At 45.8% G+C, this 23145-nt stretch overlaps 1 protein-coding gene and 1 pseudogene across 1 annotated transcript; both read right to left on the reverse strand.

Annotated features, from left to right (window-relative positions):
* Positions 1 to 6971: 6971 nt before the first annotated feature.
* Positions 6972 to 13042, reverse strand: LOC100763643 (annotated as a pseudogene).
* A 982-nt stretch (positions 13043 to 14024) lies between these two features.
* On the reverse strand, positions 14025 to 22334 carry LOC113838885 (leukocyte immunoglobulin-like receptor subfamily B member 3). Its single transcript, XM_035449154.1, has 11 exons — positions 22301 to 22334; positions 22103 to 22138; positions 21640 to 21924; positions 21195 to 21500; positions 19984 to 20268; positions 19554 to 19859; positions 19030 to 19326; positions 18493 to 18800; positions 18297 to 18303; positions 18168 to 18200; positions 14025 to 14167 (listed from the first exon to the last, which is right to left on the reverse strand). Exons 1-11 carry the CDS (start codon positions 22332 to 22334, stop codon positions 14025 to 14027), a joined length of 2040 nt encoding a protein of 679 aa, XP_035305045.1.
* Positions 22335 to 23145: the final 811 nt, after the last annotated feature.

The following is a 23145-nucleotide window of genomic DNA, read 5'->3' on the forward strand; positions in this document are numbered from 1 at the left end:
AATAATTAAATGTATTTTTAAAAAGAATAACAGCCTACAATCCACACTGCCAGAGAAGCTAGTAAACAAGGAGGACCCTAAGAGAGACATACTGGTCCCCTGGAGAAGGGGAAAGGGTCAAGATCTGCTGAGCAAATTGGGAGCACGGGAGGAGGGGGAGGGAGCTAGGAGAATGAGAAGAGAAGAGGAGGGGTGAGGAGGACATGAGGGAGCAGAAAGGTTGAGTCAGGGGACAAATAGAAGGTAACAAGAATGGAGATACTTAATAGAGGGAAACATTTTAGGTTTACAGAGAAATCAGGCACTAGGGAAATGTCTGGAGATCTACAAAGATGACACCAGCTAACTATCTCAGCAACAGAGGAGAGGCTACCTTAAATGCCATTCCCTTATTATGAGATTGATGACTGATTTATATGCCTTCATTCAGAAGTTATGGGAAACACCCATAACTAATCACCGAACTGAACTGGAACCCAGATTCAGAGAAGGACGAGTGACGAGCACAGGGGTCCAGACCAGGCTGGTGAAACCCACAGAAACAGCTGACCTGAACATTGGGGAGCTCTTGCTCCCCACACTGATAGCTGGAATGCCAGCATGGGACTGATCCAGACCCTAGGAACATGGGTTTCTGTGAGGAAACCTCAGAAATCTACGGGACCTCCTGCAGTAGTTCAGTACTTATCCCTAGTATAGGTGTGGACTTTGGGAGCCCATTCCACATAGAGGAATACTCTCTGAGTCAAGACACACGGGGGGCCCAAAGGATACAATAGACTCTGATGACACTCTATGGAAAGCCTCACCATCCAAGGGGGAGCAGAAAGGATATGTGATAGGTAGGGTTTTACTTGGGGGGGTGATAGGGGAGGATGGGAGGGAGAGGGAACTGGGATTGTCATGTAAAACAATCCTGTTTCTAATTCAAATAAAAAAAAGTTGGAAAAAAAAAAAGAGTAACAAAGGGAACCTAGCTATGCCAGCAGAAAGATTCATCCCAGATGTCAGGGGTTTGCATGATGAGACTGATGGGTGTTTACAGCAAATGAGAAAGTAGAATTGAGAAGACACACTCAGATCTGTTAAACACGCCCACATCCTATTTATCTTCTTCTGCTCTCTTGATCGTTTGAGATTATCAGTCCGTTCTAGAACCTGCCATACCCCAAGACAGTTGAATAATGATAACTCGAAATCACAGCACTGGAAACAGAGGGTGAATGATTTTTCCAGGGAACGCAGGGGTCCTAAAGTAGACATTTCCTTATCTTGAGGACATTTAATGTGTGCCTTGAGGCAATTTTGACCATCCCTAACCTCTGTAACTTCTTTGTCCACAGCCTCAGAGAACAAGGATCACACAGTGGAGAATCTCATCAAGATGGGGATGGCTGTCCTGGTCCTCACAGGCCTTGGGATTCTGGTATATTCAATATTTCATTCTTGGTGGAGTTTCTCTTGAAATATAAAACCAATGTTACCACACTGACAAATTAGTGGATATCTGACAAGGGAGTGTGGACACAACTTTTAAAGTGTTTTTTTTTTTTTTTTGGTTTTTCTGTGGCTTTGGAGGCTGTCCTGGAACTAGCTCTTGTAGACCAGGCTGGTCTTGAACTTACAGAGATCTGCCTGCCTCTGCCTCCCGAGTGCTGGGATTAAAGGTGTGCGCCACCAACGCCTGGCATTTAAGTGTTTTCTTAACACAAAGTCCTGATTTGTGGCACTTTCTTTAAAGACAGCTTCACAAAATCAATATAACATCACAGGTGTGAGGTGGGGGGTGTTGCATGAAATTAATGTGTTTTTCATTTCATTTTCCACTGCCAAGTTTTCATATAAGCAAAAGAATTTGGCGTGTTGATCAAGAATTCCCTTCCTAGGATGATTATCATACAATGATTATTATTTTCTGTGTAGACATTAATACCATTTTAAAACAATGATATCTTATTTGCTTTTCTCTATGTCACCTTTTTCCTATACTTAGAATGCTCCTTTATTTTACTTCTGTTTATGTATCAGCTAAGTGTTCAAGAACAAATTCGAAGATGTTCAAAGAAAGGAGGGCCTGTTACCTTCTTCAGGAGTTAGTGGAAAATTTCTGCTTTCTCAGCATTTGGTATGATGCTAATTTTGATGTTTTGGCACATGAACTTACTGTGACTCTGAAGGTCCTCTGTCCCTAATTCCCTTTGAGTGTCCTGGAGGAATGGCCGTGGACATGAACAAACGATAACTCGTCATCAAAATTTTTTCTCTATTATGTATGTTCTAAATTGTAGCACTGTTTTCTGTCATCAGTACCACATGGTTTGAATGTGGAATGGAATTACATGACGGAATAAATTCTCCTTTTAAAGGAGGTGTTCTTTTCCACTTATAATGCATACTCATGGCTGACAGGAGGATACTGTCTGACGAACGATATTCCCCCACATTACACAACAGCGAGAGAATTTGCTCCCCTGAGCTTAAGTGCTGAGAATATTAAGATAGGATCTGCAGTGTCACATCAGGAACTGTGGTCCAGATAAAAATGGAACAGAGGGAAAAAAGTCATTGAGATGGTTTGAGGCAGAGAGGGAATGAAGAGAGTCTTCCTGAAGGGACAAGAGATCCTGAGCAAATTGGGAGCACGGGGGAGGGGGGAGAGAGGGAGGAGAAAGAGAAGGGGAGGAGAGAAGGGGAAGGGAGAACAAGAGGGACCAGAAAGACTGAGTCAAGGGAACAATAGAGGAGAGCAAGAAAAGAGATACCTTAATAGAGGGAGCCATGGCAGCTTCAAGAGAAATCTGGCACTAGGGAAATGTCCAGGGATCCACAGGGATGTCGGCAACAAGAATCTCAGCAATAGTGGAGAGGCTACCTCAAGTGCCGTTCCTCTGCAGTGAGACCGATGACTCCCTTAAATGCCATCCTGGAGCCTTCATCCAGTAGCTGCTGGAAGCAGAAGCAGACACTCACAGCTACGAAGGGAACTCTTGGAATCCAGTTGTAGAGACAGAGGAGTGATGAGCAAATGGGTCAATACCATGCTGAGGAAACCCTGTCCTGAGCAGGTCATGGACAACAACATGAAAGCTGGGGAACCAGCATACGACCTAACCAGGACCCCTGAATGTGACTGTCAGTGAGGAGTCCTGGGGAGTCTATGGGGCCTCTGGCAGTGGAAGCAGTATTCATCCCTATTGTACAAATGGACTTAGGAGCCCATACACCATGGAGGGACACTCTCTCAGCCTAGGTACGTGTGGAGGGTCTAGGCCCTGCCCCAAATAATCTGACAGACATTGATGATCCTCCATGGGAGCTGTCAGCATCTTGGAGAGTAGATGGGTGGCGGGATTGGGGATCAGTTGGGGGCATGGGAGGACAGGAGGGAGAGGGAACTGAGATTGATATGTAAAATAAGACAGTTTCTGTTCCAGACCCCATGAAAGTGGGTGTCAGTGAGAACACCTCGGAAATATATGGGGCCTCTTGTAGTAGTTCAGTACTTATCCCTAGCATAGGAATGAACTTTAGGAGCCCATTCCACATAGAGGGATATTCCCTAGATAGACGGGGTGGGCCCAGGCCCTACCCCAAAGGATATGACAGACTCTGATGACACCCAATGGAAGGCCTCACCCTCCCTGAGGAGCATAAAGGGTATGGGGTAGGTAGGGTGTTAGTGGGAGGGGCAGGGGAGGAGGGGAGGGAGAGGGAACTGGGATTGACATGTAAAACAATCTTGTTTCTAATTCATTTAAAATATGGAGAAAAATTTACATATAAACAAAGAGAGTCTTCCTGTGACAGAAATGTAGAAGTCAGAGGAATAAGGAAATTACCAGTTACAAACCACAAGCCCAGGCAAGAAGGGAGGTCAGATCCCCAGTGTGTCAACTCGGGCTTGCGTAAATGTTTCTAAACTTCTCCGTTGCTATCTCTGATAACCATGGTTGATAATTCAGTCAATATCAAAAGCAATGTGTTTTACTCAGCTTCTCCATTGCCCCATTTTAATTCTGATACTAACCTCAGACATTCCCAACCTGACCTGTTTCTGTGACCCTCCCTGGGATATTGCACAGCCCAAGTGCAGTGAAGACTCAAACATCTGTCTATACACTTGAGCCATTCACCTTCTCCATCACTTGAAGTCCTGGCCCCAATCCATCCATTCCTCAGTAAACCTCATCCCTCTTTTCTCATTCGACTCTGGTTTTTATGTGGATACAAAGTGGAAAGGAAGAGGCCTTCTTGGGTTTTTCATCTCAAAGGTATTTGACAAAAGCATCTTAGTCTAAGTTTAAGTTATTTTTTCAAAGCTTTGTTTTGGCTTTGATATACTGCAAAACCTGTGAATGCGTCTTCCAACATTAAGATTAAAAGAATTTAAGCTAGCTGGGCTACTGGGGCTTAGTTGCTTTTCTTAATCATTAACCTAAGCTACATTCTGTATGGCTCCTCAATAGAAACTCATGTGTTCTAGCTCTGTGACATTTCCTTGTTTGTTTTATATTATCAAAGCTCTATTTAATTTAACATTATTATTAGTATCAATTAGACACTACAGCTTAGGAAGAAATCATCTTCAAAATAATCCACAGGTAACCATGCCCAGTAGAAAGGGCTATTTCCATGAGATAAACACACCACATCAGAGAGAGTGGAGATGTCCACACAGCCAGTCACACCATGCCAGATACTAGAGAATGATGATAGCAGCCACATGTAAAAGCTCAGCAGAAGCAAAAGACGTCCTGGAGTCTGTGATCTCAGGGCCTCCTATCTCCAAAAGTCACCCATCCGAGATTTGTCTCCTGGTTGGCTGACACCTTGAACTTCAATTGCCACCAGCTGACCTCTGATGTAACTACAGGCAATGGCTCCCTTCATTGCATCAGGGTCGCCATTATTTTAAACAAAAGTTTGTGCTTCCTCAGCTGATGCCAGAAGCTCCAGGACCTCACTGGGTTCTTTGTTATTGATTTAAATTAGAAACAATCTTGTTTTACATGTCAACCCCAGTTCCCTCTCCCTCCCCTCCATTCCTGCCCCATACTGAACCCCCGTCTCTCATTCCCTTTCTGCTCCCCAGGGAGGATGAGGCCTTCCATGGGAATCTTCAAAGTCTGTCATATCATTTAGAGTAGGGCCTAGACCCTACCTCATGTGTCTAGGCTGAGAGAGTATCCCTCTATGTGTAGTGGGCTCCCAAAGTCCATTTGTGTACTAGGGATAAATACTGGTCCACTACAAGAAGCCCTATAGATTTCCCAGACCTCCAAACCAACATCCAATTTCAGGGGTCTGGGTCAGTCCTATGCTGGTTTCCAAGCTATCACTCTGGGGTCCATGAGCTCCCCCTTGTTCAGGTCAGATGTTTCTGTGGTTTTCTCCCTCCTGGTCTTGACCGCTTTGCTCATCACTCCTCCCTCTCTGCAACTTGACTCCAGGAGTTCTGCTCAGTGTTTAGCTTTGGGTGTCTGCTTCTGCTTCCATCAGTTACTTAATGAAGGCTCTAGGATGGCATATAAGGTAGTCATGAATCTCATTATCATGGAAGGGCATTTAAGGTAGCCTCTCCACTATTGCTTAGATTGCCAGTTGGTGTCATCCTTGTAGATCTCTGGAAATCTCCCCAGTGCCAGGTTTCTGTTTAAACCTATAATGATATCACTTTTCTTGCTCTGCTCTGTTCTTCCCCTGCCTTGATCTTCCTGCTCCCTCATGTCCTCTCCCCTTCTCTTCTCCCCTTCTCTTTCTTCTAACTCCCTTTTCCCTCCCCCAAACTCCCAATTAGCTTAGGAGATCTTGTCCCCTTTTCCTTCTCTGGGGGACCATGTATGTCTCTCTTAGGGTCCTCCTTGTTTCCTACCTTCTCTGGTGTTGTGGATTGTAGGCTGGTAATCCTTTGCTCTATGTCTAAAATCCATATATGAGTGAGTACATACTATGTTTGTCATTTTGTGACCAGGTTACCTCACTCAGGATGGCTTCTTCCAGTTCCATCCATTTGCCTGCGAATATCAAGATTCCATTGTTTTTTTTTTCCCGCTGAGTAGTACTCCATTGTGTAAAAGTACCACATTTTCTCCATCCATTCTTCAGTTGCTGGGCATCTAGGTTGCTTCCTTGACCCAGGGATGGTGCAATTGGGCATTATTCAGTTTCCACGAGTTTGTAGGTTTTCTGCTGTTTGTGTTGTTGTTCAATTCTAACTGTAAAGCATGGTGGTCTGATAAGATACAGGGGGTTATCTTAATTTTTTTGTACCCTTTGAGGTTTGCTATGGTGCCCAGTATGTGGTCAATTTTAGAGAAGGTTCTGTGTGGCGCTGAGACGAAGGTATATTCTTTTGTGTTTGGATGAAATATCCAGGACCTTCTGGCTTTCAAGAGTTTCCATGGAAAAGTCAGGTGTAATTCTAATAGGTTTACCTTTATATGTTACTTGGCCTTTTTCCTTTGCTGCTCTTAATATTTTTTCTTTATTCTGTATGTTTGGGGTTTTGATTATTATGTGGTGAGAAGATCTTTTTTGTGATCCACTCTATTTGGTGTTCTGCAGGCTTCTTGTACTTTGATTGGCATGTCTTTCTTTAGGTTGGGAACATTTTCTTCTATGATTTTGTTGAATATGTTTTCTGTACCTTTGAGCTGTATTTCTTCACCTTCTTCTATGCCTATTATTCTTAGGTTTGGTGTTTTCATGATGTCCCATATTTTCTGGATATTTTGTGTTAGAGATTTGTTGGACAAATAAGATTTTCTTTGGTCGATGAGCCTATTTCTCCTAGTGTATCTTCAACTCCTGAGATTCTCTCTTCCATCTCTTGTATTCTGTTGGTTATGCTCGCATCTGTAGTTCCTGTTTGTTTACTCAACTTTTCTATTTCCAGCATTCCCTCAGTTTGTGTTTTCTTTCTTGTCTCTCTTTCAGTTTTCAGGTCTCGGACTGTCTGAATGCTCAGGTGGTTACTCCTTGAGGCACAGGTAGGCTACAGCTCCAGTGGATGCTCCTCCTGTTGGAGAGTAGGTGGGGCCGAGGGGCCACTGGTTGATGTCGTAGTTGGGTATCTCCAACTGAGAAACGGCAGTGGATGGGTCTGGGACACAGGTGCTCTTTCTCAGAGGAACATTTATGATAGTTTCTGGAAGCTTCTGCCAGAAACCGCTGCTGTTGCTTCACCTGGCGATCACTCCTCACTCCTGGATCTGAGGCTGGGGCCTCCCTCTGACACTGCTTCCAGGTTGGTGGCTCATGGCTCCCTGACTCTGCTCGAAGCCAGAAGCTCTGGTCTCAGTGTGACACTGCTGCTCTGGGCCTGACGTTCAGGCTTACCTCTGACACTGCTCCTGATCCGAGGTTCATGGCTTCCTTGGCACTGTTCATGGCCTGAAGCTCTGGCCTCCCTCTGTGTCTACTTCTGAGCTGGCATTGCGGCCTCTCACTCTCCATTTGTTCTTTTGTAATTTCAGGCTCTTATATAATACTTGCTAAGTCCTCTCCCCTCCACCCTCTTTTGTTTCTGTCTGAGTCCTCTCAAACCCTATTATTCCCCAGGAATCATTTTCTACATTCTTGTCTTTTTTTTTTTTTTTTTCATTCTGTGACTCTCAGAGCCATCTGTGTGGTGAAAGGTTTAGAACAGCGCAATGGAAGTGTAACACATTTACCAATGGGTACGCTACTGAAGAAAAAATATTAAGCACTTCACAAAATCTGTCAGTAGCCAATACTTCAGTAGGGTCGGCTGGGGTCCCAAGAGATCCTCCATCTACGGCTGCCTGTTGACAGTCTTATGCGGGGTCAGAGTAAGTGACAGCAACACAGTTCATGCTTGTAATAGCTGTGTCATTCACAGAAGATAAATTTCACAACCCTCTTCGGTGCCTTGTAATACTTGTAATGCTGGTATGTGTAGTATTTCCTCTCTTCTTCCTCTAGTGTTCCTTGTGGTGATATAATTCTTCCTCTGGTGTTCCTTGTGGTGATATAATTGTATTGTTTATGCCTATCACGTAATCATCATTGATTTTAAGTATCTTGTGCTAGTATAAGAGAAATGCCATTCATTTCTGGAGGAAGCAAATAGGGCATATGGAGGCTGCCCCAGTCAGAGAACTCTGAAGAAATGTGAACGTGGTGTCTACGTGTGTGGGCTGCTTTAATGACAGTCACATGACAAATAACATCATCTTCCATCAGTGATATCCTGTGTGCCCCTCCATTTGTCCAGGCATTGTGGTCCCTTGGAGGAGTTGCCATGACTTTTATCTTCACAGCCATCCCTGTGTGAGATGCGAAGGTCTGAAGGGACTTTGTGCACTGTAAATCAACCCACAGCTTAGAACTAGTGCATCACAAAACTTGGGGGGATTCAGGAGGCTCTATACAAAATGGAAAACTGTATTAATGTTCAAGAAAGTACTCTTAAAGTGGGATTCTCTTCTAGGACTTAGTCTACACCCCAGCACCCCTGTATTGATGAGTTAGTGAATATTTAGCTCTTTCAGGTTTCTCTTTTCTAACTGTTGACAAGGAGCCACTCCTGGTCTGGATCTATGGTGCACAGCCAGTATGATATGATCCTAGTGATGCCTGGCAGGTCCTTCAGTAAAGGGCAGGTTAGGGACCCACCCCAACCCATCCTCAGGACTGAGACAATCTCTGTTAGTCCCTGGGGGATTCCAGTGACATTCTCTTGTGAGGGGACAACAGGATCCCATGATTACTGTCTCTGTAAAGATGGAAGCCCAGGTATGTGATATAGATAGACCCTACTGGAACTGCAATTCTGAATGTCCATTCAAATTATTGAATGGCAACATTTAGGCAGCTCCCTCTGTGACTATCAGATGACTGCTAGCATTTCTGTTCTCACTCATTCCCATGATCTGTGGGGCCAGGTGACAGAACAACCATGGTTCCCACTCCCAGAATTTGCATTCAGAGAAGTGGTTGTCTATAAGGAGTGCCCACTATGATATCCCAACACCCGTTTCCAATGTATAAACTGGGTGCCCATTTAATACACCACCTCCTTTGTTCACTACAGAGAAGCCGGCACATCAAGCCCGTTCAGGTTTTCTGTGACTTCAAGAGTGAATGTGACCCCCCAGTGAATCTCACAACAATGACAAGACACGTTCATCCTGACCAGAGAAAGAAAACAGGAGCTCCCCTGGAGCCTAAACTCACAATATTTGTACACCAGATTGTCAAGGTGACTATTCCCTGCCATCCCTCAGCCAAAACTATGGGTAAAGGAGGAGAAACCACAGGTATGAAAAGAACCCAGGAAGGTCTGGGAGCGTCTGCGATAAGATGGTAAAGCACAAACAGGCCTTTACGTAATGGTGATCCTAATGAATGAAAGAGCCACGGCCGGTAGCCCTGTCAGAGGATCAGCTGGTGGCAATTGAAGTTCAAGGTGTCAGCCAACCAGGACACTAATCTCTGATGGGTGAGACTTTGGGAGATTCGAAGCCCTTAGACCAGAGACTCCAGGATTATCTTTTCCTTCTGCTGTGCCTTTAATGTTTGCTGCTATCATCTTTCTCTGGTTTCTGACATGGTGCGATTGGGTGTGGGAGATCCCACTGTCTCTGATGTGTTCTGTTTCTCTCACATAAATATCCCCTTCTATTGGGCATTTCCTGCGGATTATTATAAAGATGTTTTCCTTCCTAAGCTGTACTGCCTAATTAAAAACAATATTGTTAGTTTAAATAGAGTTCTGAGGGTATAAAACAAATGAAGGAGTGTCACAAAGCTAGAACACATGAGTTTCTATTGAGGAGCCATGTAGACTGTACCTTAAGTTTAGGATCAAGAAAAACAATTGAGTCCCAGTAGCCCAGCTAGTTTCAATTCTATTCATCTTAACGTTGGGTGATGTGTCTACAGGTTTCAGAGTGCATCAAAGCCAAAACAAAGCTGTGAAAAATAACCTAATCTTAGACTAAGATGCTTTTATCAAATAACTTTGACATGAAAATCCCAAGAAGACCTCTTCCTTTCCACTTTGTGTCCACATAAGGACCAGAGTAGAATGATAGTAGAGGGATGAGGTGTACTGAGGAATGCATGTACTGGGGACAGGGCTTCAAGGGATGGAGAAGGTGGATGGATCAAGAGTATAGACAGATGCTGGAGTCTTCACTGCTCTTGGGCTGCGCAGTGTCCCAGAGACAGCGACAGAAACAGGTCAGGTTGGGAATGTCTGAGATTAGTATCAGAATGAGAATTCAATGATGGAGAAGCTGAGTAAAACTCCTCACTCTTGAGGTGGATTGCAGTATCAACCATGGCCATCAGAGATAATGAAAGAGAAGTTTAGAAACATTTATGCAAGCTCTAGTTGACTCACTGGGGATCTGAGCTTATTGTTTGTGACAAGTAATTTCCTTAATCCTCTGACTTCTTCATTTCTGTCACAGGAAGACTCTCTTTGTTTATATGTACATTTTTATTTTAATTGGAAACAATCTTATTTTACGTATCAATCCCAGTTCTCTCTCCCTCCCATCCTCCCATGCCTCCCCATCCCCAATCTCACCCCCATCCACTCCCCAAGAGGGTGAGACCTCCCTTGGAGCATCATCAAAGTCTGTCAGTTCATTTGGGGCAGTGCCTAGACCCTCCCCATGTATCTAGGCTGAGAGTATCCCTCCATGGGGAATGGGCTCCCCAAATGCATTCTTGCCCTAGGGATAAATACTGGTTCCCCTGCCAGAGACCACATAGACTGCCCAGGCTTCATAACTGACACCCACATTCAGGGGGCCTGGTTTGGTCCTATGCTGGTTCCCCAGCTGTCATACTGGGGTCCATGAGCTCCCACTTGCTCAGGTCAGCTGTTTCTGTGGGTTTCCCCAGCACAGTCTTGACCCCTTTGCTCATCACTCCTCTCTCTCTGCAACTGGATTCCAGGAGTTCAGCTCAGTGCTCAGCTGTGGGTCTCTGCTTTGGCTTCAGTCAGCTACTGGATGCAGGCTGTAGGATGGCATTTCAGGTAGTCATCATTCTCAAAGGGAGAGGGCATTTAAGGCAGCCTCTCCAGTATTGCTTAGATTCTTAGTTGAGGACATCCTTGTGGATCTCTGGACATTTCACTAGTGACAGTTTTCTCTTTTAGCCTGCAATGGCTCTCTCTATTAAGGGTTCTCTTTTCTTGCTCTCTTCTATCCACCTCCCACTCAGTCTTCCCGGTCACTCATGTTTGCCTCACCCCTCCTATTGTCCCCTTCCCGTTCTCCTCCCTCCCCCCTTCACCATGCTCCCAATGTGCTCAGGAACTCTTGTTCCTTCAGGAAGTCTCTTCATTCTCTCGTTATTCCAAGCCATCTCAGTGTGTTTTTGTGTCTGTTCCTTTTTAATCAGCACCACAGCTCCTGATATGACACTACAGATCCTGCATTAACAGGATCTGTACTTAACACTCTCAGTACTTACGCTCAGGGGAGCATATTCTCTTACTGCTGTGCAATGTAATTCTTCAGACTATATTTTTGTGTTATCCATGAGAACCTATTGTAAAATGAAAAGCACACCTCCTTAAAAAGTAGAATTTATGAGTCATGTAAACCCCATTCAACATTCAAAACAAGGTGGTAGTGAGGGTAGAAAACAAGACTAAAATTAAATACATACATAATGGAGATAATTTTTGGTGAAGAGTCAGCATTTGTTCGTGTCCCACAACCAACCATTCACCATGGACTCTCAAAGGAAATTAAGAACAGAGGACCTCCAGAGTCACAAAATTTCATGTACCAAAACACCAAAATTACTTTGGGAGCCCATTCCCTAGGGAGGGATACTATTGCAGCCCAGATACAGCAAGGAGGGCCTGGCCCCTCCCCCAAATGATATGACAGGCTTTGAAGGTCCCCTGTGGAGGGCCTCACTATCCCTGGGGAGGAGTTAAGGGTGGGTTGGGGCGACTGGTGGGGAACATGGGAGGATGGGTGGGTAAGGGAATTGGGGGGATGGATTTGTAAATATGAGTATAATTAAAGAATTAAAAAACACCAAAATTAGCATCCAATGGAATGGTAAGAGAGCAGAAATTTTGCATTAAATCCTGAAGAAGGAAACAGTCACTCCTCTCTCCACACACCTTTAGCTTTGTGCTGGAGCACGTAGACAATGCATAAACGGAAGAAAGTAAAGAGCATTTCCAGGACAGGAAAAACAGTGAGATAGAATGAAATGAATAGTATATCATTTTTTTTAGCATATATTTAAGTCATTTATTGCCATTAAGTTCCAGATCTGAATCTACACACTATGGAAAACACTTGTTACCACTGGAAAGTATGTTCAGACATGTGGCCAGCTGAGGAATATACTACAGCCATTAAAGAAAAAGTCAAGAAATCGAGTAAGTGTTTACAGTTATAAAACTTTGTTCCTTAGGTTTTCATTACACAAATCCCAATAGATAATATACACATTACTACAGATAAAACCATCATTCAAAATTCTTAAATTAGTGGCATATTTTGAACTACTCTTGATGAAGACAAGTAAATTTTAGCATTGATAAGCCAGCAGAGAGTTGGTTCGGGGGCTCTCGGCTTTTCTATAAGGTTGGCATGGTAATTAAGGATAGCATTCTGTGTTTCCCCTGCAGCAAGAGCATTCATGCTGAGGCGATCTATGGCTTGGCAGCAGTGGCTGCGGCACTGTCCCTTTCAAGAGCTGGTCCTCGATTTGCTCTGCAGACACCTTCTTACTCATCTCATAGTTGATCACAGCCGTCCTCGCTGAATGAGCTGGGCGACTTCGTTTGTGACACAGCATGCAAACAGAAGCCAGTTACCTTGTAGGCAAATCTCATGAATGTCAAGGAAGAGCAACGGAGGGCGAAGGTCATCAGCCCACTAATAATCTCTGGAGACGTCTTCATGTCATTGATGGCAGCAATGGGGAGACCCCAGCTGGCAACTGGGCCCCAGAAGTTCGTGCTCATGAGATAGCCCGGGAAGTCCTTGCTGTGGACATAGTCAGCCTCTTTGAGCACCAGCGCCCCAGCCATGGCCCTGCGTGCAGTCCGCGGTGCAGCCGCTCTGCAGGGAAAGCTGCTCTACAGACAGATGACACCACTGTCGAGCCTATATCATTGTGTTAAGATAATATGATTGTCTATGCAGAAATTTTGAATCATTGTATGATAAGTCATCCCAGCACGGTGATTCTGGGATTACTGATCAGCATGCTAACTTCTTTTCCACGTATGACTATTAGGCAGTGGAGAATGAAATGAAATAAAAAACACATCAATTTCATGCAGCACCCCCCACCTCACCCCTGTGATGTTGCATTGCTGTTATGAAGGTGTGTTTGATGGGGTTATATAGAGTGGTCAGAAAGTGCCACCCACAGAAGGACTTTGTGTTGAGAAAAACATCTTGAAGTTGTGTCCACCCTCCCTGGACAGATAGTCCGTATTCCACCATGTGGTCACATTGGCTTTATATTCCAAGAGAAACTCCAGGAGTAATACCTGTTGTAGACTGAAAAACTGGAGGTACATAGAAAGTGTTTGGGGGCATCATAGACAGATGGACTTAACTCTGGGCTCTGACTTTAGTTACCATTTTATTTTTTATTGATGCAACTTCTTTGTTTCTAGACCAACAGACAGAAATTCCTCCTATATAGAATGTTGCAATTTATAAAGATGGAAAATGACACATGAGATGGAGGGAAAGGAAAATGTACAGAAATTGGGGCCCAGGACAGACAGATGGGATTGCATATTTACTCCCTTTGTAGAACCAGAAAAGAGTTGGTTTATACGCAATGGGCACAGTAGGTGGAAGGATACAAATTAATTTTCTGATGAAGGATCTCATTGCAACACTCATTCCTCCCTCTGCACCCATCACAATTGCTCCCTGGACATTCTCTCATGCCAGCTCCTCAATGTAAGAACTGGAAACCTTACAGAAAGTTGGGTCATCAGATTTATTTCCCAGACTCAGGAACCTTGAGAGATGTACTTATTTCTCTTCTGATTACGTTTCAGCTGCATGGTCGGTCTGGCTCTGGCTGCCCCAAGCCTCAAAGACCAGAATCCCAAGGACTATGAGGACCAGGACAGCAATCCCCATCCTGATGAGATTCTCCACTGTGTAATCCTTGTTCTCTGAGGCTGTGGCTGTGCACAAAGAAGTACAGTGGTTAGGGTTGGCCAAATATTCCTTAAGAAATCTAACTGTCCCCAGGATAACTAAATGTCCCCCAGGGCCTCTGCCTTCCCTGGAGTGGATTCTCTGTTTCCAGTCCTGACTTTGATGTCCCTATATTCAGCTGTCTTGGGTTTTCACATGTTCTAGATTGATGATAATCTCAAGCGATCCTGAGGACAGAAGAGGATTGTGCACGCTTAAGACATCTGAGTGTTTCTTTTTCATTCCACTTTCCCATTTACGGTAAACACACTTGTTCTCATCCTGTAAGCTCAGGAAATCTGGGTTGAATCTTTATGATGGCATAGCTAGATTTCATCACTTACTCTTTTTCTTAAAATAATTATATAAATAATACCATCCACGGTTTCCCCTCCATCCTCTAATCCCAGCCACTCCTCTCAACTCCACTTTGTTCCTACTCCTGACTTTGCTCCTTCTCTGTGTCTGTTTAGGAAAGGGCAGGTCTCCCATCAGTATCAACAAACTATGGTATAAAGTTGCAGGAAGACTGAGTACCTTCCCATGTATTAAGGCTGGGCAAGGAGACAAAGAAGATTCAGATCCCAAAAGCCAGTAACAGGGCCAGAGTCAACCCTGTTCCTTCCAGGAGTTCTTTTTAGATTCCTCAGCACCACTGTGAGGACACTGCTATAACCAGTATATTGAGAGTAGAATAACTTGACAATATAGGACATTGATTTATGGTCACTGCACTGAGCAGCTGCAGCTGTGTCTGAGTTTGGTGTCTCTGGTCAGCTCAGCAGAGGTTGTGCAGATTCAAGTGCTCAGTCTAGGATGATTTCCTCAGTCTAGGATGAGTTCCTCAGTCTAGGATGAGTTCCTCAGTCTAGGATGATTTCCTCAGTCTAGGATGATTTCCTCAGTCTAGGATGACTTCCTCAATAGGATTTTGCTGAGTGTGTGTTCCCTTGTCACACCTAGACCTCCCATCTCTTCTTTGAACTGAGCATTCCCCTGAACTGTTCTGAATACCTGTGGACCACCTAGGGGTGGCTGAGGAGAAACTACCTTATAGTATCTCTGAAATGAGAAATGGTTTCTGCTAAGATTGAGAACATCTGTCTTGTTGCAAATCTTTCCCTGCTTTTCATCTCCACATCAGAGCAAGATATTTCCATATGGCCAGTTCAGGTAGGAGCACAAGCTTCTGGTGTAGATTGTTCTCCATCTCTTGTTTTCTCCTATTATGTGGGAATTTCAGGACCAAGGGGTGGGGCAGGGACATGCACAGGTTCTGTAGTCCTGGCTCTCAAAAGAATAGTCAATCTCTCTCTCTCTCTCTCTCTCTCTCTCTCTCTCTCTCTCTCTAGCTCTCTGTGTGTGTGTGTGTGTGTGTGTGTGTGTGAGTGTGTTTGAGAGACAGAGACAGAGACAGAGAGAGAGAGACAGAGAGAGAGAGAGAGACAGAGATTCATGAAAGAGAGCAGATGCTAAGCCAGTGGGCTTTCAGCTAACAGTCTCCTGATAGCATGGCTGGCTGTCACTAAGCGTAGATCCCAGACTGACATATGTGACACTCCCTTACATTTGTCATCTTCACAAAGAATTTTTGTGGAGACAAACCAGGCTATACTGTGAGGACACAGTACTGTAAGTGCCCCATCTACTTAGGAGATCCAAGGGTCAGTGATGCAGTCTCTTATGGTCTTATCCCAAAATTTTCTAAATTCAGATGAGCACACCAAGGAGAGGCTGCAGACATTTTCAGCCCACACCTCCCAAAAGGAAACTGAACCCACACAGTCTCAGTTCCTCTATTTCAGCCTGAAGTGAAATGTTGAGGACTTCATAAACAATAGTTTTTAATTGAGATTATTGGTTTTTATTTTGCTTAATGTGATTATTGTTATGCTCAGGTTCACAAAACAAATTCTGTCTGGTAGTGTTGAGCTATGTATATGGATCTATTTTGGAAAAAAAGGAGAGTATAGCAGGATTTGGACCTATCAAAGTAAGGTTACCTCCTCCCCTGGAGACACTGGGCCATGGATACACTGAAAGCAAGGACCAGGGACAGGATGGTCCTTCACAGTGAATTAAAATGATCGGAACACATAAGACATGGGGCCTCTCCTCAGTGTGGGTGTCAGTTCAGAGGCCTGGGCGGTCTGTGGGGCCTCTGGTAGTGGATCAGTATTTATCCCTAGCGCAAGGATGGATTTTTGAAGCCCATTCCACACAGAGGGATTCTCTCTCAGCCTAGACACAAAGGGGAGGACCCAGGTCCTGCTCCAAATGATGTGACAGACATTGATGATTCCCCCATGGAAGGCCTCACTCTTCCTGGGGATTGGATGGGGGGTGAGATAGGGTGAAGGTGGTTGGTGGGGAGTATGGGAGGGTGGGAGGGAGATAGAAAACTGGGATTCATATGTAAAATAAGATTGTTTCTAATTTAAATAAAAAAGAATTTTAACACGGAGAATAATTCCATACAATCAGTAGATGACTTCAAAACAAATAATTATGCCTCCACTATAATACTGTATGTTAGGAAATTGTCTTTGAGTTTCATTAAACAGTCCTGGCCTTGTTAAGAAAAAGAGACATGGGGCCTGTGTGAGACTCCCCAAGGAGTTTTCTGACGGTAAAGTGTTGCCTTGATCTTTTCCTGTTGATCTACAGTCATTGGTCCAATGTCAGCCTTGCTGCATCTCCTACATAGTCCAGAATGTTGGGGCCTTCATTTTGCATCATTTCCAGAAACAACATTTTTTCTAGGAATGCTATGTCTACTTTCTTTTCAGATGGCCTACTCTACCACAATTAAATCATTTGGGATTCTGATGCCTCCTTATACCTTTGGAAATTTCTTCTACCCAAGCTTCGGTGTTGTAGTCAAGACTCAACAGTGGCTGCGTGAAGGATCCATTCATGCATTGGTGGTGATCTGATAATTAAGGGCCCAAGGACCTTTTTCACTCTAAATTAGCCTTTGCAAAAGTCAGATTCAATGAATACTTGTCTCCTGTTTCTGGATCAGCTACTGACATATGGAGGGTAAAAGTAGAGGTTGTTTCTGGGAAGTCTTCCTATTTAGTATCCTCTATGTGTCTGTGGCCTCTTCGGCATGCTCTTTCGGGCTTTGTAAAACATTCTGGCTTCCATTGGTATGGCTTGTAGTGAGCATTCCTGGAAATATCTCTGCTGTTTTCTACCAACATGAGAGTGAATATCCATCTATGCATCATTTATAACCCAACCATATTATTGTTGAAGGAGAATCTTGAAATACTGCTTTAGTGCATAAGTATCTGGATCACCTAACCTGAGTCCATGGGCTTCACAAGCCTCATGAGCTGTAGGGAAGGAGCAGGAATGCCTGGCCATGGTCCTGTTCAACACCCTTGTCCATGTCACCTCCATGGTGGGACAAACCCACTGAAGACTCAGGATCTGCAGGCCTCCTCTGTTAGTAGAGGCGCCATTCAAAGCCAGCACTGAAAAAAATTTACACACGTGGGCCAGGTCTCTCCATTTAAACTCAGAGAAACAGCAGCCAGCCCAGAATAGGAAGGACTTGTCCAAGTCAGCCTCTCCAGAAGCATCTGTATCAAGCCCATAACTAGCTATTGCCCATCTGGGTACCACATCCAACAGGATGGTTACAGAGCCTTCTGGGGCCTGACTCAATGAAATGAGAGGTGATTTCTCAGTACCTTAGAGGCAGATGGGGGGGTGAGTGTCTGGGATCCCTGCTCTCCACTTAATCACCTGCCCCATCCTCCAGACTGAGCAAAAAGATCTCTCTCTGCACTCCATCTTCTGTAACCAAACCTCTAAGTCCTGGGATTCTTGGGTCTCTGTTGAGCTCTCTGTTTGCCTTCCACAGTCACAAGCTAAGTGACAGAGAAATGAGGACTTTGGTGGGCTCAGGTGAGACTGGGGATGTACGCTACTGCCTCTGCTGAGTTTCCTGATACGTACCTGCTGTTGGCAAGGGACATGAAGGTGGTGGGCTGGGGGATACAATAGGTCCTAGGAAACGAAACAAGAGTGGGTGAGGATTAGAAGCTTACACAGGGACCTGCCTCTCCTGTCTCTCCTACATCTGCACTGTAACCTCCCCAAGACCACCATGCTGTCTTCCCCAAGCCTACATTGCAATAGAGGATGGAGTGGACATTACTTAAGGCACCCTGCTGGCATCCACTTCTCTGTCAGGGAAAGAGCCTTCTGACTCACCCTTCTTGTTGTCCCTTTAATCCCACTCAAGTCAAGGGCTCTTCTAGGGTTTGTATTGCAAATCACCCTGAGAGTTCAGGGTCACCTCACCTGAGACAAAGAGCTCTACAGGGGCACTGGCATGTGACAACAGGTAGGGATATGAGCCTCTAGACCTGTAGCACCTATAGGTGCCTGAGAGGGCAGAGGTCACAGCAGTCATGGAGAATTCTGCCTGGAACTCCCCATCTTGGAACTTTGATTTCATCCGCTGGGGTTGGTGGGCTGCTCCCTCCTTGGACAGAATGAAAATGTATGCTCTGAATGTTGACTGACACAGCAGGGTCACATTGTCTCCAGACTGTACAGTTGAGTTTGGCTTCACTGAGAGGGAAAGTCCGGCAAAAGACTGTCCTAAAGAGAGCAGAGATAATGAGAGGCTGCCTTCAATGCTCTGAGCTGAGACTTCACTAGGGTCTGAGCACTTGTGACTCAGTCTTATCTCTGCCTTTCTCTCTTGCTCCCTGTCTCTCCATCTGTCCCCAAATAAATCTCTGTCCCTATCCCAGCCTTCAGCTCTTAGGTCCCCCATGAGAGCTCATGCTGAGATTAGATACTACATAGAATCTCATTTGTTCCTCACCTGTGACCATGATGTCCAGGGGATCACTGGAGGCTGACCACTCAGAGGAGAGGTTGTGTGCACCATGGCATCTGTATTGGCCTCCTGTAGAGCTGCTCACATTGCCCAGGGTGAAGTTGGCCAACGTGAGCCCATCCTGGGTCCTCTGGCCATACCGCTTGGTGAAGATGTCTTTCCCCACCTTGTACAGAGCAAATCTGTCATAGTTGATGTCAGAGCAACACTGCAGGGTGAGGCTCTTTCCAGGGTCCAGGATATGGCCTTGGTGACTCAGCAGGGAGGGCTTCTTGGACAGACCTAGAGGGAAGGTGACAGCCTAGTGATTGAGGAGATGGTTTTCACCAAACACCTATTCCTTCCCATCATGCCCTGCGCATGTCACTGCTTCTCCCCAGGAGTGAGGCTCTAGCTCAGCTTTCTGGATCTTTCTTTTTCACTCTTTATCTTCAAAAACAAATGAGACCAGTCTATGGAAGAGGGCTTAGTGTGTCAAAAATGATAGGTCAGTGATAGGGCTGACTGACCTGAGACGTGTATTTCCAGGGGCTCACTGGGTGCTGACCACAGCTGTGGGGTTTGGTTGTAGTAACCATGGCATCGGAATGTCCCTGAGTGGTCTGCTGTTACATGATCTATAGAGAATAAGGCTTGGTACTGGTTAATACTGTGTAGATACTGTGAGTTCAGGGAGCTGGAGAACTTCTGATCTTCCTTGGTGAGAATGAACTTGTGGTAGAACACCCGTGAGACACACTGGAGAGTCATGTTCCCTCCTGAGGTCACCACAGGGCTGGACAGTGCTGACAGACTGAGTTTACTGTCAGAGATTCCTAGGACAGAAGGAACAGACTGTTACATGTGATTACACAGTCACAATGGTCTCCAGGGCTAGGCTTTAGGAGGGGATACTCCTGAGAGCAGAGCCTGTGGCTGAGACCCTCTCTGTCCCCTCACCTGTCACCACCAGTTCCAGGGTGTCACTGGGCTCTGACCAGCCAGCTGAGGTGTAGCAGTAACAGCGATATTGCCCCGCAATGCCCTCTGTCACAGAAGGAATGGAGAATGTGGACTTGTTCCCAGGCTCCTTTGGGGTCTGTGTACCCCAGGTTTGTTGGCTTCCCTCTTTATGCAGAAAACACATTTCTGCATCCAGGGTCCCCTGACAAGAGATGTTCATGGGGCTTCCTAAGGTCACTACAGGGCCTGGCTCAGCCTTGATGGTGGGTTTGTGAAGGGTCCCTGCAAGGAAACAGGAGAGAATGGCGTGGGTCTGTCTGAAAGTGGCAGAGCATAGTCACTCTTGTGGAAGGCACTCTTTTTCCTAATTAATTTATTTTTTGTCAAACAATACACTCTGCCAGGAGCACCCTCAGATTCCCTCTCCCCCAGATCCACGGCTCCTCTGTTTCCCTTCAGAACAGAGCAGGGTTCCCAGTGATATTAATGGAACACGACATAACAACATGCAGTCAGACTGGGCAAACACCCTCCTGTTAAGGCTGGAGAAGGCAACCCAGTAGGAGAAAAAAGATCCTCTGTGCAGGCAAAAGAGTCAGAGACTTCCAGACTCCTATTGTCATGTCTAAGAAAAATAGCAAGCTACTTAGCCAGTGGTGGTGTACACGTCTAAATCTAACACTCAGGAGGCAAATGCAGGCAGGTCTCTGTGAGTTCAAGGCCAGCCTGGCCTACAGAGTGAACCTCTAAAAAACAAAAAATAAAAAGACCCCAGAGTAAACCAGCACAGCCTGTGTGCAGAGGGCTTAGGGAAGACCCATGCATGAGCCTTTTCACTGCTTCAGTCTCTGTGAGCCCTCAGGATCCCTGCTGAGTTGATCCTGTGAGCAGTGTTCTCCTGGTGTCCTGAGGGCTCTGGCTCCTGCAACCCTTTCTCTCTCTCTTCTGTGGAATTGCTGGAGCTCCGGTGGATGCCATTTAAGCTGAACAACAGTAGCAGAGGGCTCCATGAAGATTCCTCTCTGTCTTGGACCTCCTAAGCTTTGCTGTCAGTCTCTCCCTTGGATTCTGTATCTTGTGTCCCTCTGTCTCCCACTGCCTGTGTCAATGGGCTTAGCAGCCCTGGCTCCTCACACCTCACACACCAAGACCTCCCTCAGCACCTGTGTCAATTCAGCAGCATTCTAGGGAAGACTGGGGTTTCTCACCTGAGACCAGGAGTTCCAGGGGGTCACTAGGTTCTGACCACACTAGTGGTCTGTTACTCTCAAAGCAGTAGCATCTGAATCTCCACCTTTGGCTTGATGTCAGAGCATCCACAAGGAGTTGGGCCTGGTACCGCCGAATAGAGTAGTTGTACTTTGATTGCCGTGTCCAGAAGACTTTCTGTGGTCCTTCGTTAGTCAGAAAGAACTTGCAACTTTGTTGACTTGAGACACACTTGAGGGTGACTTCCCCTCCTTCAGTCACCACAGGGCTGGGATGGGCTGACAGGCTGGGTTTACTGTAGACCCCTAGGAGAGAAGGAGGAATAAGTTAAATGTCCTCAAAGACCTCATTATCCACCAGGATTGTGTGAGGGAGTCATCCCTGTTTACAGAAACAGTTCTTGACAGACTAACCTGAGGCTGTGGACTCTGTGAGTCCTCTCACCTGTCACCACCAGCTCCAGTGAGTCACTGTGCTCTGACCATCCACCATGGGTCCAATATTGACAGACATATTGGCCTGTTTTGTTAAGGTCTACTTTTGAGATTGAGAATTCAGCCTTGTTATTAGGATTTGGTAGTCTGTCTATGTGCCTTAAATATTGTTGTCGATTTCTATACAGACGGTATTCTTGGGCTCCCGTGATCCCCTCACACAAGAAGGTCACTGTAGTCTGCTCTGGGACCACAGAGTCTGGCTGTGCTTTGAGGATAGGTTTAGGGAAGTTTCCTGCAAGGAAAAGATCAGCTAAGATCCAGGGCAGCCATCCTCAGATTGCAGCTCCCCAACCCCAACCCTCAGCCATTCCCAGGGGCAGCGAGCTTGAGTTTGTTTCCATCCTCACAGCCCAGCATGGCTCCAGGAATGATGAGAAGTGATGTCAGGACATCTGCAGACACTCACTCACCTGACAGCACTGGTGTCCCATGGCCCAGAGTCAGTCCTGGAAGAGAGTTCCCAGTGAGAGGTTTGTCCCTGAAGCTTGAGAAGGTCCTCCCCTCTGCAGAACCTCCTGAGACCCTGGGTTTTCCTAACTGACCCGTGCTGGGCTGTGGGGCAGCATCAATCCCAGAGCACAGCATCCCTCCCCATCTCCACATCTCACCCAGACAGAGCAGGGCTGTGAAGGAGACGGTCATGGCGTCTCCTCCTGGAGGCTGCAACTGTGCTCATGGGCAGAGCTACAGAGTCTGTCTGAAGGGGCCAGAGACATAGGGTGTGGCCTCTGGAGGCAGGGCCCTCCCCATGACATGGTTGTGCTTCAGCAGCCCCACAGGAAGGGGAACTGCCCTCCTCACACACCAGGCTCTGACTTTCTTCCCCAAGGCTGTGGCTGGGTCATGCAGTAGACTCCATCAATATTTAATGGATGCCATTTCCAAAATGCCATCAGTGTCTGTCTCATCTGTCCTCATCTTTGTCAGGACCAGGTGGTACCAGACATGAATGAATATTACACATAAGAAACACAAACTCTCAGGTGGGCTTGCCTTATTCCTTTTCACATTTTTTTTATGTGAAATATTCTTCATATTCAACATGATTGAAGGTTCAGTGAAGGGTCTGGCTGTGTACGTCTGCATGGAATAAAACGTGTAGTGTGCTTCCTGAGAGTCTCATTGCTGGCTTACAAGTGTGCACTAGGGACTGCAGAGATGGCTCAGAGATTAACAGCACTGGCTGCTCTTCCATAGGTCCTGAGTTCAATTCCCAGCAACCACATGGTGGCTCACAACCATCTGCAATGAAATCTGGTGCCGTCTTCTGGAGAGCAGGCATACACATACAGGCAAAACACTACACATAATAATAAATACGTCGCTGGGGCGTTGGTTGCGCTCGCCTTTAATCCCAGCACTCGGGAGGCAGAGGCAGGTGGATCTTTGTGAGTTCGAGACCAGTCTGGTCTCCAGAGCGAGTGCCAGGATAGGCTCCAAAGCTACACAGAGA

This window comes from Cricetulus griseus, chromosome 9 (assembly GCF_003668045.3).
Source record: "Cricetulus griseus strain 17A/GY chromosome 9, alternate assembly CriGri-PICRH-1.0, whole genome shotgun sequence".
Classification (NCBI taxonomy): domain Eukaryota; kingdom Metazoa; phylum Chordata; class Mammalia; order Rodentia; family Cricetidae; genus Cricetulus; species Cricetulus griseus.

Bases quoted from the DNA above. Each gene is read 5' to 3' on its own strand.
- LOC113838885 (XM_035449154.1), bottom strand. From the start codon at position 22,334: ATGACCGTCTCCTTCACAGCCCTGCTCTGTCTGG. The intron at 22,139-22,300 runs GTGAGATGTGGA...ACTCTCTTCCAG, and splicing joins CACAGCCCTGCTCTGTCTGG to GACTGACTCTGGGCCATGGG. The intron at 18,801-19,029 runs GTGAGGAACAAA...TGCTCTCTTTAG, and splicing joins CCTGGACATCATGGTCACAG to GACAGTCTTTTGCCGGACTT.